Genomic DNA, 18,321 nt, shown 5'->3' with positions numbered 1-18,321 from the left:
TTTTTTGTTTGTTTTAGTTTGTTTGACAGTTGCCAGACTATGTTTACATTTCTGGTTCTACTCAGCCAACTGCCCACAGCTACCCTGGGATTTCCTCATTGCACAAGAGGTCCAAAGGCTTCTAAGCATGCGGGAGAAGAAGGTAAGCACGAAAACGTCCCTGGAATCTGGAGCCGCGTAGCACAGATCTCAGTGAGAAAGTGCAGTATTTGAAATTACATACCCCCATCAATCATAGAAATACTAAAATATCCTTTAGTTTAATTTGTGGTATATTTGGCAAAGTTGTGGTTTTTTATGTTCTTTAACTGCAATTTGTAGAACTTGATTTCTGTGAGTTTCCTTTAATAAGTATACATGTAAGACCTCGTTTGTGGTTAATTGAATGGAAAACCTATTTCAGCTACTGAAAATCAGTGAGTGACGTTTCTCTAGATGAAGCTGTGTGGCGATTATAATGAGCGTAATTACTTGTTCTTCCTGGAAAGGCGAACGGGGTAGTCCAGGATCTAGTCTGGACTTGTTCTGAGACCCTGGGCGAGATAACTTAATCCCGTTTGGCTTGAATGTCTTCATCTGTAAAAGTGATGGGGGTGGGGCGTTAAATGATCTCTGAGGTCCTTTTTGACTTCAGATGGTCTAGTTGTCTAGATAAAAGCAGCTAGTTGAGAAAAGATTAGGTTTGGGGCTTGCTAACTTAGAAGTCCACAGTTTTTAGGTTTCAGATCATTAACAGTTTGTTTCCTGCCTATATTTTAAAAGCCTAACCTAGTAAAACCAGAAAGGAAAAAAAAAAAGAGCCTCTAGCTCTCAGCATCCTTCTCCCTGACTATTCATGGTGCTTCCCCACCCAGTGCCAGGACTCTGGATTCACATCCCCACAGGTTCCTGTCTCTTATCCCTTCTCATCAGATCCGATTCTCAGCTCTTTTTCATTTGGGAAGGATCTGTTACACTAATACTCCTAACTGACTTTATTAATGATTAATACAGCCATGTGTGTGTGTGTGTGTGTGTGTGTGTGTGTGTTGAGATAGAACAATCCATTAGCCCAAAAGTATGAAACTCTGATGACAGAATTCTAAGCAACTGGATAGGCTAGCTAGAGGGATAGGGAAAGATTTTAGAAGAAGATCCTTTTTAGTCCCTCTCGAGCTGCACCATATATGTAAGTCCATTTAGAATATTGCACTTTTGGCCGGGCGCGGTGGCTCACGCCTGTAATCCCAGCACTTTGGGAGGCCGAGACGGGTGGATCACGAGGTCAGGAGATCGAGACCATCCTGGCTAACACAGTGAAACCCCGTCTCTACTAAAAATACAAAAAATTAGCCAGGCGTGGTGGCTGGCACCCGTAGTCCCAGCTACTCGGGAGGCTGAGGCAGGAGAATGGCGTGAACCCAGGAGGCAGAGCTTGCAATGAGCCCAGATCGCACCACTGCACTCCAGCCTGGGTGACAGATTGCACTTTTAAGATTCCATACTCAGATGCTCTTCCGTAAAATGATTGTGAGTGCAATCATTCATTCACATGACACAGGTATAAGAGACACTGTCGCTGGCATGGTGGCTCATGCCTGTAATCCTGGCACTTTGGGAGGCCGAGGTGGGTGGATCACCTGCGATCAGGAGTTCGAGATCAGCCTGGCCAACATAGTGAAACCCCGTACAAAAATTAGCCTTGCGTGGTGGCACGTACCTATAATCCCAGCTACCTGGGAGGCAGAGGCTGCAGTGAGCTGAGATCGTGCCACTGCACTCCAGCCTGGGCAACAGAGTGAGACTCCATCTAAAAAAATAAAAATAAATAAATAAATAAATAAATAAATAAATAAATAACTGACAGTCTCAAGGACACCACAAGCTATGGAAGGAATTTAGAGATCATACTTGAGTGTGGAGGGCTGGAGATGTCTATGGAAATGTGAATGAGGGATCTGACACGTTTGAAAAGACAGATTGTTCAGTCAGTCACCACTTTATGAACACATGCTAAGTGCCAGGCCCCATGCTGTTGGTGGAAACATAGAAATGAAAGACTGCAATCTCTGCCCTGGAGGACATCTTCATCTGGTTGCAGGAGGCAGGGTGTTTGTTAAACAGATGATCTCCATCGACTGTATGACAGAAGCCAGAACACAGAACTGAGAGCAGAGGAAAGAGTGAGTAGCAGTAACTCGACCTCAAGAGAGTTGCATGGCAGAGAAGTCAATGCCTTCCATCTGCAAATGGGCTATAATAAATGGAGATACGAAGAGTAACTGGAAATAAAGGACCTTTGGCGAAAATCTTTTTTTTTTTTTTCTGGAAACGGAGTCTCACTTTGTCTCCCAGGCTGGAGTGCAGTGGCACAATCACAGCTCACTGCAACCTCCGCCTCCTGGATTCAATCAATTCTCCTGCCTCAGCCTCCCGAGTATCTGGGATTTACAAGTGCGTGCCACTGTGCCCAGTTAATTATTTTGTATTTTTAGTAGAGACGGAGTTTCACCATGTTAGCCAGGCTGGTCTTGAACTCCTGACCTCGGGTGATCCGCCCACCTTGGCCTCCCAAAGGGCTGGGATTACAGGCGTGAGCTACCATGCCCGGCCCTAAATTTTGATAAAGCATGAGGGTGGAGTTAAAATGACTAAAAAGGAGCTTATTTAGAAAACACGAGGAGATAAAGGAGAGGAAGAGAATGGAATATCTGGGTTGGTGAATTTATAGCAGTGAAATGCACAGACAGCCTCTTAGGATAGTCTAAGATGGGAAAGATAAAGAAGGGTAGAGAATCTAAGGAAGCAGAGCCAAGGCCATTGCATCCTCCAGCCATGGTCAAGGGGAAAATAGGAGCTCTTGCTGAAAGCCAAGGCTGTTTCAAGGGCAAGGAAGTTTGCTTCCTTTCAATGAAAAGCAAGTTCAGGCTTACTTAGAATCCAGTAGCAAAAGACAGTATTTCTCCTGAGATCATAAGGGATGCAGGGAAAAATCTGATCTGGCACTAAAGGTCAGCCACTGACAGAATCAGAACTTGCACACTCAGGGAAGTGGCAAACAGCAGCCCCTGGAAGGCACATTTAATACAGTATTAGTCATAATATGATTAATCATAAATATCATATTTATGATATTGGCATAAATATTATTTCAGGAAAAATAAAAATATTTGTGGCTCTCCTTTTTTTTGTTTCCCCTATCAAAGTAGCTTTTGAGTTCCAAGGGGGTGTATTTTTAATAACTCAGCCTACTGGAACAGAAGACTATCATAAGAAATTTGGCACTGCTCTTTTTAGCCAATAAAATGTAAGGATCTGGACATATTTGAGAAGTATGCAGAGGCAGATATCTAATTCTCCATTCTGAACTTAGATTTCATGAAGTAAGTATAGCTAAGTGAGGCAGGCCATGGGTTGTTTCATCAATAGTGTGATACTTTAAACCTATGCCGAGCTGAGAAACACCAGACTATACCTATGAATTGCTTCAACTGGTAGACTTTAGGTCCAAGAGTTTCCTCCCACTATAGCAAAGTTGAGTTTGTTCATTCACTAAGTAATTTTTTGAGCACCTCTTATAGGCCAAGAACCAACATCCCTGCTTTAATGGAGCTTTCCTTCTAGTGAGGAGAACAGAGTGGTAACAAATATGTAAAGCATATAGAAAACCAGATGGTGATGAATACTATGGAGAAAGGCAGAGTGTGGACAGGGAGTGCCAGGGGTGGGTGGGTAGGGATGGGGGTTCAAGGTAGCATTGAACAAAATCCTGAAGGATGTGAGAGAGCAAACTGAAAGAATTAAGTTCTGTGCAGAAGAAACAGTAAGTACAAAGGCCAGAGAGAACCAGGTGTGTTGGAAGCCAGCATAGCTACAACAGAATATGTGAGGGATAGTGGCAGGAGATGAGGTTAGAGGGGTAAGGGCTTGGGGACCAGGCCAAGAAGGGCCTTGTAAGCCATTGTAATGACTTTGGCTTTTACTCTGCAGGAGGTGGAATTGCTGTTAGAAGGTTTTTAAAAAGCAAAGTAGGAACAAAGTGTATCTTATCTTTTAAAGGGCCCTCTTTGACTGTTATGTTAAAAACAGACGGTAGAGCAGCAAGGAGACCCTTGGAAGACCATTGTAGGAATCCCAATGAAGGGTGACAGAGGCTTGGAAAATTTTTCATTCTATTTCCATTTAGTGGTAATATAAAATCTATAAAAAGACAAAGGAGGAAACAGAATAGAAATATTTCATCACACTAGCCCCTCTATCTACCTTTTAGAATACTTTTTAAAACAATGATCACCAAATATCCCATTTTAGCTTCCCACTTGGTTCGAATAGCCCATATCTGTTATTTATAACATAAAAATGGACACTGTAGAATAGTGCTGCTCCCCCAAAATATAATGTGAACTACCTACCTAATTTAAATTTTTCTAATTGCCACATTTTAAAACTAAAAAGTAATAGGTGAAATTAATTTTAAGAATGTATTTAATTTAATCTAGTATCTGAACTATCACCATTTTAAAATATAAGCAATATAAAACATTATGGAGACATTTCACATTCTTTTTTTTTTACACTAAGTCTTTGAAATCCTTACGTGTATTTTACACTTACAGCACATTTCAATTCAGACAAGCCACGTTTCTTATTTATTTATTTATTTATTTAGAGATAGGATCTTGCTCTGTCACCCAAGCTGGAGGGCAGTGGTGTGATCTCAGTTCACTGCAACTTCTGCCTCCTGGCCTCAAGTGATCCTCCCACCTCAGCCTCCCAAGTAGTGGAACTACAGGCATGCACCACCACACTGGGCTAAGTTTTGTATTTTTTGTAGAGACGGGTTTTCACTTTGTTGCCCAGGCTGGTCTCCAACTCCTGGGCTCAAGTGATCTAATCCACCTGCCTCAGCGTGCTGGGATCACAGGCGTGAGGCACCACTCCCAGCCACAACCTACATTTCAAGTGCTCAATAGCCATCTGTGGCTAATAGCTATCGTATTAGACAAAATAGTTCTAGAACATTCGGACCTGTTTGGAAAGACAGTTCATTTGTGGAAAAAATATCTTGGACAAAATGTGACTGTCCTCAAAGGGCCAAACAACTTGAGGTCCCTCACAAATCAGTATGAGTTTTCCAGACCATGATCTCTCATGAACAGTCTTTCAATTGCCTACGTTAATACATTCTTTCTTTAGAAATGGTGAGCAGTGAGAAGTATCTGCACTTTTAAATTCTTTTAAGCGTTGTGATGTAGTTCTCAGTTTCTGAATTCCAGTCTCAGTAATATGATCTGTAAGCTTTGTTTGTGTGACACCAGAACAAGTTTAAAGTTTGTGGGTTTTGAAAATACTGCCATGGTTGGATGCTTTGGTTTTGTGTCAACCTATTCTTTTTTTTTTTTTTTTTTTTTTTTTTTTTGAGACGGAGTCTCGCTCTGACGCCCAGGCTGGAGTGCAGTGGCCAGATCTCAGCTCACTGCAAGCTCCGCCTCCCGGGTTTACACCATTCTCCTGCCTCAGCCTCCCGAGTAGCTGGGACTACAGGCACCTGCCACCTCGCCTGGCTAGTTTTTTGTATTTTTTAGTAGAGACGGGGTTTCACCATGTTCACCAGGATGGTCTCGATCTCATGACCTCGTGATCCGCCCGTCTCGGCCTCCCAAAGTGCTGGGATTACAGGCTTGAGCCACCGCGCCCGGCCGTGTCAACCTATTCTTAACCTGTAGTGTTTACTGTTTATCTTCCCCCGTCAAATGTAAAAGGAACCTTATAAAACATTATAGACACATATTTGGGGTGTACAGTAGAGGGAGCTACTACTTTGGAAAGGACTAAATGTCTTTAGTTGAATCTTATAATTAGCTTATAGTTTCATTGATTTAGAAGTTTAGAATTGTATGTTTTAGCATAAACTTGAATACAGTAATTTTAATATAAAAGTATTAATTTGTAATTTAAGAACTTGGCAGGGTGCGGTGGCTCACACCTGTAATCCCAGCACTTTGGGAGGCTGAGGCGGGTGGAACATGAGGTCAGGAGTTCAAGACCAGCCTGGCCAAAATAGTGAAACCTCATATCTACTAAAAATTCAAAAATTAACTGGGCATGGTGGCACGTGCCTGCAGTCCCAGCTACTTGGGAGGCTGAGGCAGGAGAATCGCTTGAACCTGGGAGGCGGAGGCTGCAGTGAGCTGAGATCATGTCATTGCACTCCAGCCTGGGCAACAGAGTGAGACCCTGTCTCAATAATAATAATAATAATAATTAATAACAAAGAGATATTAGTGATTATTTAATTCCCAATGTTATAAATGAGGAAATGGTAGCCCAAAGAATATAAGTGACTTATCTCAGAATACACAGCTGAGAGCTTAAGCTAAATCAGAACCAAAAATCTGTCTTCTAACTCTCAATTCAATATGTTGTCCATGATGCCCCACTAATTTTCCTCAGTCAAGATAATAGGGAACCAATTCTTTAGAAATAGACCTGTCAGTGATTGGAAAAATAATTATCTGGAGGGAAAAAGAGATATTTAAATAATTTTTATTTATACTACTAATTTTGGACATAACCAACTCCAGTGAAATTATGCTAATTTTGTATTTCATATTTATCAGAAATGATCTTCACTGATGCTTTTTCTTTTCTTTTTTTTTGGGGGGGGTTAGATAATAAAGCTTTACAAAAAAGTTTGGTATAATTTAGCCATATCAAGAGAACTCTTCACTTTTTTCCACAATTAAAACAGGAATTTTTTGACTATTTTCCATCAATGTTTAAGTCTTTTTTATTACTTTATTAGTGTTTACATCAAAAGAAGAAGCAAACTTTTTCATACGTAGACGCCTCCTGTATAATAGATTTGATCTGGAGCTCTTCACTCCCGGCGACGTAGAACGAGAGTGCAATGAAGAACTTTGCAATTATGAGGAAGCCAGAGAGATTTTTGTGGATGAAGATAAAACGGTAATGTGGTTGATTATGTTAATTGGCTGCAAATGTTAAATTGTACTAAGAAAGTGGCACTTTGAGTTATTAGCGATGCTGTGCCTTAAACAAAATCAGGATTATGTACCTGTTATCTCTTTCTACTTCCTTAAAATGATAATTAACCTATTTAGACTTGACTTTACACCTAATTCATAGTAGTTACTAAATTATTGACTGTTGTGATTTTGTGTGTTTAATGTTTGTTATATTTAAAATTAATTATGGGGGGCCGGGCGCGGTGGCTCAAGCCTGCAATCCCAGCACTTTGGGAGGCCGAGACGGGCGGATCACGAGGTCAGGAGATCGAGACCATCCTGGCTAACACGGTGAAACCCCGTCTCTACTTAAAAAAAATACAAAAAACTAGCTGGGCAAGGTGGCGGGCGCCTGTAGTCCCAGCTACTCGGGAGGCTGAGGCAGGAGAATGGCATAAACCCGGGAGGCGGAGCTTGCAGTGAGCTGAGATCCGGCCACTGCCCTCCAGCCTGGGCGACAGAACGAGATTCCATCTTAAAAAAAAAAAAAAAAAAAAAAATTAATCATGGGGCAAAGTGAATTTAACTCCAAGATTTTGTGGTTAGTGCTCTAACTCAAGCTTCAATCATTTATGACTGAGTAATTTGTCCTATCGGTGACCTTACTTTTTTGATGACCCATATTTGTATTTGAGGTATTTACTGGAAGTCTGCTATGTGCCAGGTATTCTCCTTGGCACTGAGGATACAAAATATATAGCCCTGGTATTATTTCATCTACCATTGTAATTTAAGGGAAATATTTTTTAAAGTTCTTTCTTAGAATATAACTAAATTCTGTTCATCTTGATAAGGTACAAAACAGATAGCATTGTTCCTGTGATAATCTGGCATAGTCTTGAAAAATGTTAAGTAACTGAGATGATGATGATGATGATTATTATTATTATTTGAAGATGGAGTCTCGCTCTGTCACCAGGCTGGAGTGCAGTGGAGCAATCTCGGCTCACTGCAACCTCCACCTCCCAGGTTCAAGCCATTCTCCTGCCTCAGCCTCCCAAACAGCTGGGACTACAGGCACATGCCACCACGCCTGGCTAATTTTTTGTATTTTAGTAGAGACAGGGTTTCACCATGTTGCCCAGGCTGGTCTCAAACACCTGAGCTCAGGCAATCCGTCCCCATCGGCCTAACAAAGTGCTAGGATTACAGGCATGAGCCACCATGCCTGGCCCTAAATTCTTTACTTTTGTAGATTTCATAACCCTAGCTCCTTTTTCCCTTTCTTAAGAGTCCTATTTTACTTTTTGGTTAATAAGAACCTCCCTAGGTATCCTTCAGATGCAGGTGGTAATGGAACCTAGTTGTTGACTTTTCCGTAATTGTGCCCACCCTCCCATTCCCTACAAGTATTTGCTGTTTCTATTAAGGAGGAAAACGAAGCACATACTGTGTAGTTGTGCCTGTTGGAATTTTATTCTGTTTTCCACAAACCTTTTATAATTTTATCATAGTTCCTTAAAATTCATTTGTATTCTCTCAAGTAGCACTAAACTTAAAATTGTCTCAACAATGTCTTCGCAAATCAATAAATACCTTTCAATAAGATCTCCCAGAAGGGCACAGTGGCTCATGCTTGTTCGACACCAGCCTGGGCTTCATAATGAAACCCCATCTCCACAAAAAAGAAAAAATTACCTGGGCGTGGTGGCATGCGCCTGTAGTTCCAGCTACTCAGGAGGCTGAGGTGGGAGGATTGCTTGAGCCTGGAAGGTCAAGGCTGCAGTGAGCCATGATCACACCACTGCACTCCAGCTTGGGCAACAGAGCAATCTGTATGAAAAGAAAAAAAAAAAAAAAATCTCCAGAGACAAACTGAGGGCTTACCTCCCATAGAAAACTTCAGTCTCCTTTTCAAACCTGATAGTGGGTCCATGGCGTCAACTTCTACCTTTGGTACTTTCACCTACTCTCTAATGCAATAATTTCCCCCAGTGCCTTAGTGGGGGCTTCAGTCAGGTGAAGGGAAAATAGCAGGCAAAGTAGTAAAGAGCTGGGACTGGCAGTAATCCCTTGACAATTAGATGGCAGAGGCAGTTGTGGGTGGTAATGCTTTAATTAGAGTGAGTCACACCCTCCAGCTTGAATGAACTGGTCTCCTACCTATGGTACATGCCAAGCGCTTACTACCCCTAGTCTAGGTCATTAGGACCAAATGAAATATGATAATAAAGATATTGAATAAACTTGGGAATTTTACCTTTTTTTTAGATCGCATTTTGGCAGAAATATTCAGCTAAAGGACCAACCACAAAATCAGGTAAAACAAGAACTGATCAAATTTAATGCTTTTCTCACCCTCTCTCTATTGTAATACATTTTAGTTTTATTGTTTGAGTTTGGTTGTTGCTCAACATACATACCTTATAAACCCAAGGAGATTTCTCAACTATACACTGGGCTATCTCAGACAGAAAAGGACAGATTCATCTATTTACACACTGAAAATCAAGTTTGGTGAGATACTAGGGAAATGAGATAATGGGCTTAAAGCTGTTTTAAACAGCTCAGCTAAGTCAAGACTTGCAGAGAATAAAAATAGATTCTATTCGTTTCAAGATGTAAGCTATTTTAACTTTTTTTCTTTTTTACCATTAAAGGCAGATGGAACATTTATGCTAGATAAATTAAGATTGTTGGATGGAATTAAGTAACTTGTAGAGGGGGGAGATCCTTTATCTCATCTGTATTGATCATCTTTAGCTGCATTTTAGTCAGGTGTTTTTTTTTTCAGCTATTCTTTCATTCCTCTTAGGTAGGGCCTCCTCCATGGCAGGTTATACTGCATAGCTACCCTGAGTTGCTTAATAAATATTATCTCAGTGGTTAATACCAAAGTATGTCTAGTTGATCAGCGAATATGTTTATCCCACTTAATGCTGAATATTATTCATTTAATAAATGGATATTTTAAATATTTTAAATAAATAATTTTAAATAAATAAACTTAAATACATTTTGAATATTATTAAAATAAAATAGTACTTTTAAATATTATTAAAATATAAATAGTACCTTTTAAATATTATTAAAATATAAATAGTACCTTTTAAATATTATTAAAATATAAATAGTACCTTTTAAATATTATTAAAATATAAATAGTACCTTTTAAATATTATTAAAATATAAATAGTAACTTTTAAATATTATTAAAACATAAATAGTACATTTTAAATATTATTAAAACAAATAGTATATTTTAAATATTTAAATAAATATATTTAAAATAAAAAAATATATTTATATTTTAATAAATAAATGAATAACCATAACTAGGACTTTTAGAAGTGACATTTAAATTTTTTTCAGGTAGATTCTCTAGCACAAAGAGTTGAAGGAAGTCAACATCAATGATTAGATGCTGTATAATATATTTAGACCCAGGATTAAATTTGTTGAAATCACAGGTGATGCTATGTAGTGGTTATATTTATGTTATCTTAATTATTTATTTTAAGATGGCAACAGAGAGAAAATTGATGTTATGGGCCTTCTGACTGGATTGATTGCTGCTGGAGTATTTTTGGTTATTTTTGGATTACTTGGCTACTATCTTTGTATCACTAAGTGTAATAGGCTACAACATCCACAGTAAGTACTAAGTAAAATTATTTAATTCATTACTAGACATTCTATATTATTATTTTAACAATGGGTCAAGCAAATGGCTGCCTATTTTCTTAAATAAGCCTTTTATTTTGGAAGAATTTTAGATGTATAAGGAAGTTGCAAAGATTAGTACAGAGAATTCCCATATATCCATCACCCAATATCCCACATTGTTAATATCTTATATTACCATAGTAGATTTATCAAAACTAAGAAAATGACATTGGTTCATGACTATATAACTAAACTCCAGACTTTGATTTCAGCAGTTTTCCCACTGGTGTTTTCCTTCTGTTGCAGGATCCAGTCAAGGTACCACATTGCATTGAGCTGTCATGTCGTCCCAGCCTCTCTAGTCTGTGACAATTGTTTGGTCTCCTATTTAACATTTACATAAAGTACCTAATGATGCTATTTCTAAGGTCCTTTGAAAGAATACAAGAAGTTTCACATATGTCAGCTTCATTTTTCAGTATTTCCTTCTTAAGCAAGAGGCAGATACCAGGGTCCTCACATTATTTCCAGAGGCAAGAAGTCCTGTAGTTTACTCTGAGCCACAGAGTTAACAGATCCACATGGCTACCCAAACAGAAACAGTGTAACTGGCTTTTAAATTCAACTATTTTTATTAACACTTTAAATTGAAGTTAATAAAATAAAATGATTACCAATTGAGGATCACAGCACATTGATAAAGCTTCAAAAAGATTCATAAAGGCCATAATTGGTTGCATAATAGAAGCTCACCATCCTTATTGAAATAAAAAGTACTGATTATCTTCCCAGTAAGTATGGCTGAGTAGGTGTAGAAACAATCTTATTAAAAAAAAAAAAAGAAAGAAAGAAAGAAAAAAAGCAGCAGATGCTAAACAGGCTATTAGAAATTGATACTTATTTATCCCTATTCACACTTTCAAATTCTATGAACAAGCTCAAGGTGGCGATCATGTGTACTTTTTTTTATGGTAACCATCATTTTACTTATCTTTTCAGCAAAATGGGCAGTGTTTTTATATCCCTCCAAAAGAATGGAAAGTATTGTTTATCATATATATTAGAAGACTCTTTGTCTTCTAAATTAATAATAGTTTTCAATTCATATCAACTAAAATTTAAATTTTACATAACAATTGACCTGTATTGTTCAGAAAAATGTCAGTGTCATGAAAGACAAAGACAGGCTAAAGAACTAACTGTTCCAAATTAAAGTAAATGACATGACAATTAATGCAATGTGTGATCCTGGTCTGAATCCTAGACCAAAAAAATAAATTGCTAAAAAGGAAAATTTGCCCAGCATGGTGGCTCACACCTATAATCCCAGCACTTTGGGAAGCCAAAGTGAGAGGATCGCTTGAGGCCAGGAGTTCAAGACTCAAAACCAGCCTGGGCCACATAGTGAGACTCCTATCTCTATAAAAAAAAAAATTTAAAAATTAGCTGGGCACGGTGGCCTGAGCCTGTAGTCCCATCTGTTTGCGGGGCTGAGGTGGGAGGAGCATTTGAACCTGGGAAGTCAAGGCTGGAGTGAGCCATAATTGCACCACTGCACTCCAGCCTGGGCAACAAAAAACAAAAAACAAAAAAAAGGAAAATTTAGGAGAAAATTTGGATATAGCTACATATTAGATAATAGTAATGAACCAATATTAAATATTCTGAATTTATGTGAAGATCTTTTCAAAATACTTAATTCTGTAGTGGTTCTAAAATTCTATTGGCAGTCACAGTAAAAAACAGAAGCTAATTACAACATGGCATCAAAAATTATGTTTAATTGGTTAAATATATAGACTTTTTGTCCATTTTGAAAGAGGATTGTACAACTATTCAAGTCTAAATACAATATAAAAATGGCCTATAAGAAACTAGAAGACTTTAATCATAACTGTTTAATTGGTTTAAGGTTTTTCTTCATTGTTTCGTATCAGATATAAATTGAAAATAAAATGACATGTATAGGAAGGGCACCAAATTCAGAATTTGGAGGCAAAAACTCTCATATTAATTTTGCCACTACTTATGGAGCTTGAAGCAAATTCATTGATTTTTTTAAGATCTTTCCTCATCTAAAAGGGGAATGAAGGGAATAGACTGTGATTCCTCTTAAAGTTCCTTAATATTTTTTTATTTTGCCAAAGATGAGAATAAATTTTTTGCCCTTGATTATATTCTCAGAACTAGAGTTTTTAAAGTTATTTATTAAAAAGAAGCTTGGCCGGATGCAGTGGCTCACACCTGTAATCCCAGCACTTTGGGAGGTCAAGCTGGGTGGATCACCTGAGGTCGGGAGTTCAAGACCATGCTGACCAACATGGAGAAACCCCGTCTCTACTAAAAATACAAAATTAGCTGGGCATGGTGGCCCATGCCTGTAATCCCAGCTACCCGGGAGGTTGAGGCAGGAGAATCACTTAAACCCGGGAAGTGGAGGTTCTGGTGAGCCAAGATCAAGCCATTGCACTCTAGCCTAGGCAGCAAGAGTGAAACTCTGTCTCAAAAAATTAATTAATTAATTAAAAACTAAAAAGAAACTTTTACATATATACACATGTAAATGAAATTAGTAAATATAAAAGATACATTTTCCTCTAAAATTTAATAAAAATGTTTTCTCTTGAAGAAAGTTTAGTATCATTATCATTATCATTATTATTATTATTATTTTGAGACAGAGTCTTGCTCTGCTGCCCAGGCTGGAGTGCAATGGCGTGATCTTGACTCACTGCAACCTCTGCCTCCCAGGTTCAAGCAATTCCCCTGCTTCAACCTCCTGAGTAGCTGGGATTACAGACGTGTGGCACCACACCCAGCTAATTTGTGTATTTTTAGTAGGACGGGGTTTCACCATGTTGACTAGGTTAGTCTCCAACTCCTGGCTTCAAGTAATCCATCTGCTTCAGCCTCCCAAAGTTTTGGGATTACAGGCATGAGCCACCACGCCTAGCCAGAAGAAAGTTTAAAGTAGGTTGTTTCATTTCATCTAGTATTAATTGCTTAAAAAATCATTTCCATTGTGATAAGAGCATCTGAAAATGTGCTGATTATGGAGGCTAAGGTCTTTAAAAAGATTTTATCCTGTTTTTTGCCTACAAAAGTAATACATGCATTATTTTAAAATTCAAATGTTATAGAAAAATATAATATAAAAAATGAAAGTCCTCATAATCCTACTTTTCAAAAATTACCACCATTATGAATTTGGTATGTAAAACTCCAGATTTTTTCCTATGCATTTACTATTCAGTTGGTGCAAAAGCAATTGCGGTTTTTGCCATTTAAAGTAATGTCAATTGCTTTTGCACCAACCTAATAACATATTTTATGTTTTAAAAAGAAATGTTTGTTACATGTCCTCCTTTGCAACTTGCCTTTGGCACCGAACAATATATTTTATATATTGTTATTAAATAAGAACATTATTAAATAAATTATTAAATAAATAAATATATTTCCAGTGCAGTACATTTTTTAAAAATAGTAAAATATATGTAACATAAAATTTACCATCTTAACCATTTTTAAGTATACAGTTCAGTAGTGTTAAGTAGATTCACTGTTGTGTAACCAATCTCCTGTTTTTCTTTTTTTTTTTTTTAAATTTTGCAACAGTGAAGTTCTGTGCCCAGTGAACAAACTGTTTCCCATTCTCCCCTCTCCCTAGGCTCTAGCAACCACTATTTTACTTTTTGTCTCTGAATTTTACTACAATAACACCTCATATAAGTGGAATCATACAGTATTAGTCTATTTTTGACTGGTTTATCTAGCACAGTAATTCTAAACCATTAATAAAGTCTCTTCAAAATGTTTTATTGCAGCATTTCATTTATGTTTGATGAAGATTTTTTAAATTCTAAAATATAGTAAGATGTGATTCCTTTCTAAAATACGTTAGTCCTAGCCTAGCTCCTGTTTCTGGGAGACACCACCAAGGTGTATTCTCCCTATCCTAGAAATAGATATGGTATAGTGGTTCACTGTGTGAGCTCTGGAGCCAGACTGCCTGGATTCAAAACCCTGATACGCCACTAACTAGCCATTTGACTTTGGATATGTTACTTAAACTTATACTCTGCCTCAGTTTCTCTGTGAGTAAATTGAAGGTAATAATCTGAGCCACTACGTTACATAGTTCCAGAGAGTTGTCATTCGCATGGGCTATAGTATGAACGGTACCTTCTGGTTTTGTGCAATATGGTAGCTCAGATAATAACAGTATGTATCTCATAAGGGACTTATGGGATTTAAATGATGTGATACACAAAAAGTACTTAAGAGAGTGCTTGGTAGCAAGAGTAGCAAGTACTCAATAAATGTTAGCTATTATTATTATTATTATTATTATTATGAGACAGAGTCTAGCTCTGTCACCCAGGCTGGAGTACAGTGGTGTGATCTTGGCTCACTGCAACCTCTGCCTCCTGGGTTCAAGCTATTCTTCTGTCTCAGCCTCCCAAGTAGCTGGGATTACAGGCACCTGCCACCACACCCAGCTAATTTTTAGAGATGAGGTTTCACCATGTTGGCCAGACTGGACTTGAACCCCTGACCTCAAATAATCCTCCTGCCTCGGCCTCCCAAAGTGCTGGGATTGCAGACATGAGTCACCACGTCAGGCCCAGCTATTATTATTATGAATTTGCAAACTAAGATTTTTCTAAAAGCTTTCACTGGAATGTTTATGTATTCCCATCCAATGTTTGTATTTCTTTAAAAATATGTCTGGACTGGGAATGAACTGCAGATTCTCCAGTGTTCATATAAAATTAAAACATATTATCAGAAGGTAATATAGGTAATCAGAAAGTATTATATTGCAAATAAGTTTTCTTCAAATTTGGTAGATCTACAAAAATTTTATTTGGCATATGAAATCTCCCTAGCTTACCTGACCTTTATGATCTTGTTAAAAAAAAAAGAAAGAAAGAAAGAAAAAAATCTCCCTAAGCTGTATTTATAACCGTCTTCCACATCACCTGCTGTTGCTAACCATATACTGTACACCACTTTCACACTACCTTCTCTTTAATACTCTCACTATTTGTATAGTGTATTATGGCACATAAAGGAGATTACATGGAGAGATTACCATTTGAGTGACGCAACTACATAACAAAAAAGCGACTTGGATATAAACTTGTAAGATAGAGAACTCTCTTCTTATAAATGGCTAGGAATGTCAAGCAGGCATACCACAAGTGTGGGATATAACTAGTCACTTTGGCAGACATGGGTTTTAGAGGAATTAACTAGGAAGGGGTGTTTCAAGAAAGTGGACCCACAGGAATGGGTACTACCAAGGCTCATATAGGAGATGATAAGCAAAATAGTCTTGACTAAAGATTTTTCTAAAAAATAATTGTAGGCCAAGGCCAGGCACAGTGGCTCGTGCCTGTAGTCCCAGCTTTGGGAGACCAAGGCAGGAAAATCGCTTGAGCCCATGAGTTTGAGATCAGCCTGGGCAACATGGCAAAACGCCGTCTCTACTAAAAATACAAAACAAAAATTAGCCAGGTGTGGTAGTGCGTGCCTTTATACCCAACTACTAGGCGGTCTTAGGTGGGAGGAGCACCTGAGCCCAGGAAGTGAAGTGAAAGCTACTGTGAGTCGTGATCATGCCATTACACTCCAGTCTGGACACTGGGAGAGAGACCCTGTCTTCATAATAAAAATAATAATGATAATAATAATAATTATAGAGACAGGATCTCACTATGTTGCCCAGGCTGATCTGGAACTCCTGGCCTCAGGCAGTGTTCCTGCCTCTGCCTCTCAAAGTGCTAGGATTACAGGCATGAGCCATGGGGCCAAGCCCTTGACCAGAGATTTAAGAGCTGTGATAAAGAGTAGTGAGTGACTGGGGAAATTGTTGGATCATTGGAATGGCAGCCATGAATTTACATTTGAGTTGCCAGATATGAGGTGGACCACTTAAGCAGAGGATTAAAAGGAAAAATAGCCTTTGGGGAAGGTTTTTGAAAATGTGGTAATATGCTAGGTTCTAGGAACACAGTGGTGAGTAAAACAAGCATAGTGCCTGCCCCTATGGGTCTTATACTCTGGTTTTCTTAAGTAATGTGTACTAGAGCTGGGAGAAACTGGAAGACAGAGGAAATCCAACAAGGATGTTGGTGTGATAATTCAGATGTGAGGTCATGAGTTTGGACCTGTCTTCAAGGAAAAAGAAGCTGAAGAACTTGATGCCTGATTAGAAAGAACTTGGGGCTGCACACAGTGGCTCACGCCTGTAATCCCAGCACTTTGGGAGGCCGAGGTGGGCGGATCACAAGGTCAAGAGATTGAGACCATCCTGGCCAACATAGTGAAACCCCATCTCTACTAAAAATATAAAAATTAGCTGGGCATGGTGGCACACGCCTATAGTCCCAGCTACTCGGAAGGCTGAGGCAGGAGAATCGCTTGAACTCGGGAGGCAGAGGTTACAGTGAGCCAAGATCGCGCCACTGCACTCCAGCCTGGTGACAGAGTGAGACTCTGTCTCAAAAAAAATAAATTAAAAAAAAAAAGAACTTGGGAGTGTTGGAAGAATATGACTTGAACCTAAGCTTCTGTGCTGAAGAAATATATATGGAAGCTGGGAGAAAGAAAACAAAATTTGGATTTGACAGGACAAAATGGTTCATATTTTATTTATTTTTTTGAGACAGAGTTTCACTCTTGTTGCTCATGCTGGAGTGCAATGGCGCGATCTCCGCTCACTGCAACCTCCGCCTCCTGGGTTCAAGCAATTCTGCCTCAGCCTCCCAAGTAGCTGGGATTACAGGCATGCACCACTATGCCTGGCTGATTTTATATTTTTAGTAGAGACGGGGTTTTACCATGTTGGTTCAGGCCACTCTCAAACTCCTAACCTCAGGTTATCCACCTGCCTTGGCTTCCCAAAGTGCTGGGATTACAGGTGTAAGCCACTGCATCTGGCCAGAATAGCTTATATTTTAAAGATAGCTCAAGAAAGGATAAAACAACAAAGAGACTAATAACCCACATTTTTTTAATGAAGGACTTGAATGGACATTTCTCTAAAAATATATGAATAGCCAACAAGCACTTGAAAGGTGTTCAACACTGTTAGACATTAAGGAAAGGAAAATTAAATCAAAACCACAGTAAGAGTCAGCTGCAGTGGCATGCACCTGTAATTCCAGCTATTCTGGAATAGTTGGCATAACAATTTTTAAAATAACAAGTATTGGCGAGGATATGGAGAAATTGAAACCTCATATGCACATTGCCAGTAGGAATGTAAAACGGTATAGCCACTGTGGAAATCAGTTTGACAGTTCCTCAGAAAGTTAAATGTAGAATTACTATATGACCCAGCAATTTCACTTCTAGATTTGTATTCAAAAGCATTGAAAACAGGAACTCAAACAGATACTTGTACACCAATGTCCATAGTAGTATTATTCAAATATACAAAAGGGTTGATGGCAATAGCCCAAGTGTCCATCAAAATGTGGTGTATCCATGCAATGGAATATTCAGCCATAAAAAAGAATGAAGTTCTGATGTGTGCTACAATATGGATGAACCTTGAAAACATGATACCAAGTGAAAGAAGCCAGACACAAAAGAACAACTATTGTATGATTCCACTTATATGTAATACCTAGGATAGGCAATATCTAGGATAGGCAAATTCATAGAGACAAAAAGTAGATTAGAGATTACCTTGGGC

The 18,321-nt window shown here is 38.5% G+C and overlaps 1 protein-coding gene across 4 annotated transcripts in view; it reads left to right on the top strand.

The window, feature by feature from the left end:
- Window positions 1-18,321, top strand: part of PRRG4 (proline rich and Gla domain 4) — a 32,646-nt gene that overhangs the window by 1,128 nt on the left and 13,197 nt on the right. For 3 of the 4 annotated variants that reach the window (XM_073017484.1, XM_037999537.2, XM_008002738.3), the window contains exons 2-5: window positions 18-142; window positions 6,785-6,948; window positions 9,219-9,267; window positions 10,469-10,601. In XM_073017484.1, coding sequence (XP_072873585.1) covers window positions 18-142; window positions 6,785-6,948; window positions 9,219-9,267; window positions 10,469-10,601 — 471 coding nt within the window. Of the gene's footprint in view, window positions 1-17; window positions 143-6,784; window positions 6,949-9,218; window positions 9,268-10,468; window positions 10,602-10,919; window positions 14,225-18,321 lie in introns of those variants that run through there. The other variant, XM_037999540.2, reaches the window with a different exon arrangement.

Source organism: Chlorocebus sabaeus, chromosome 1, assembly GCF_047675955.1.
Source record: "Chlorocebus sabaeus isolate Y175 chromosome 1, mChlSab1.0.hap1, whole genome shotgun sequence".
Classification (NCBI taxonomy): Eukaryota; Metazoa; Chordata; class Mammalia; order Primates; family Cercopithecidae; genus Chlorocebus; species Chlorocebus sabaeus.
The sequence above is the reverse complement of the archived record's forward strand: the minus strand, read 5'-3'. Positions and strand labels throughout refer to the sequence as shown.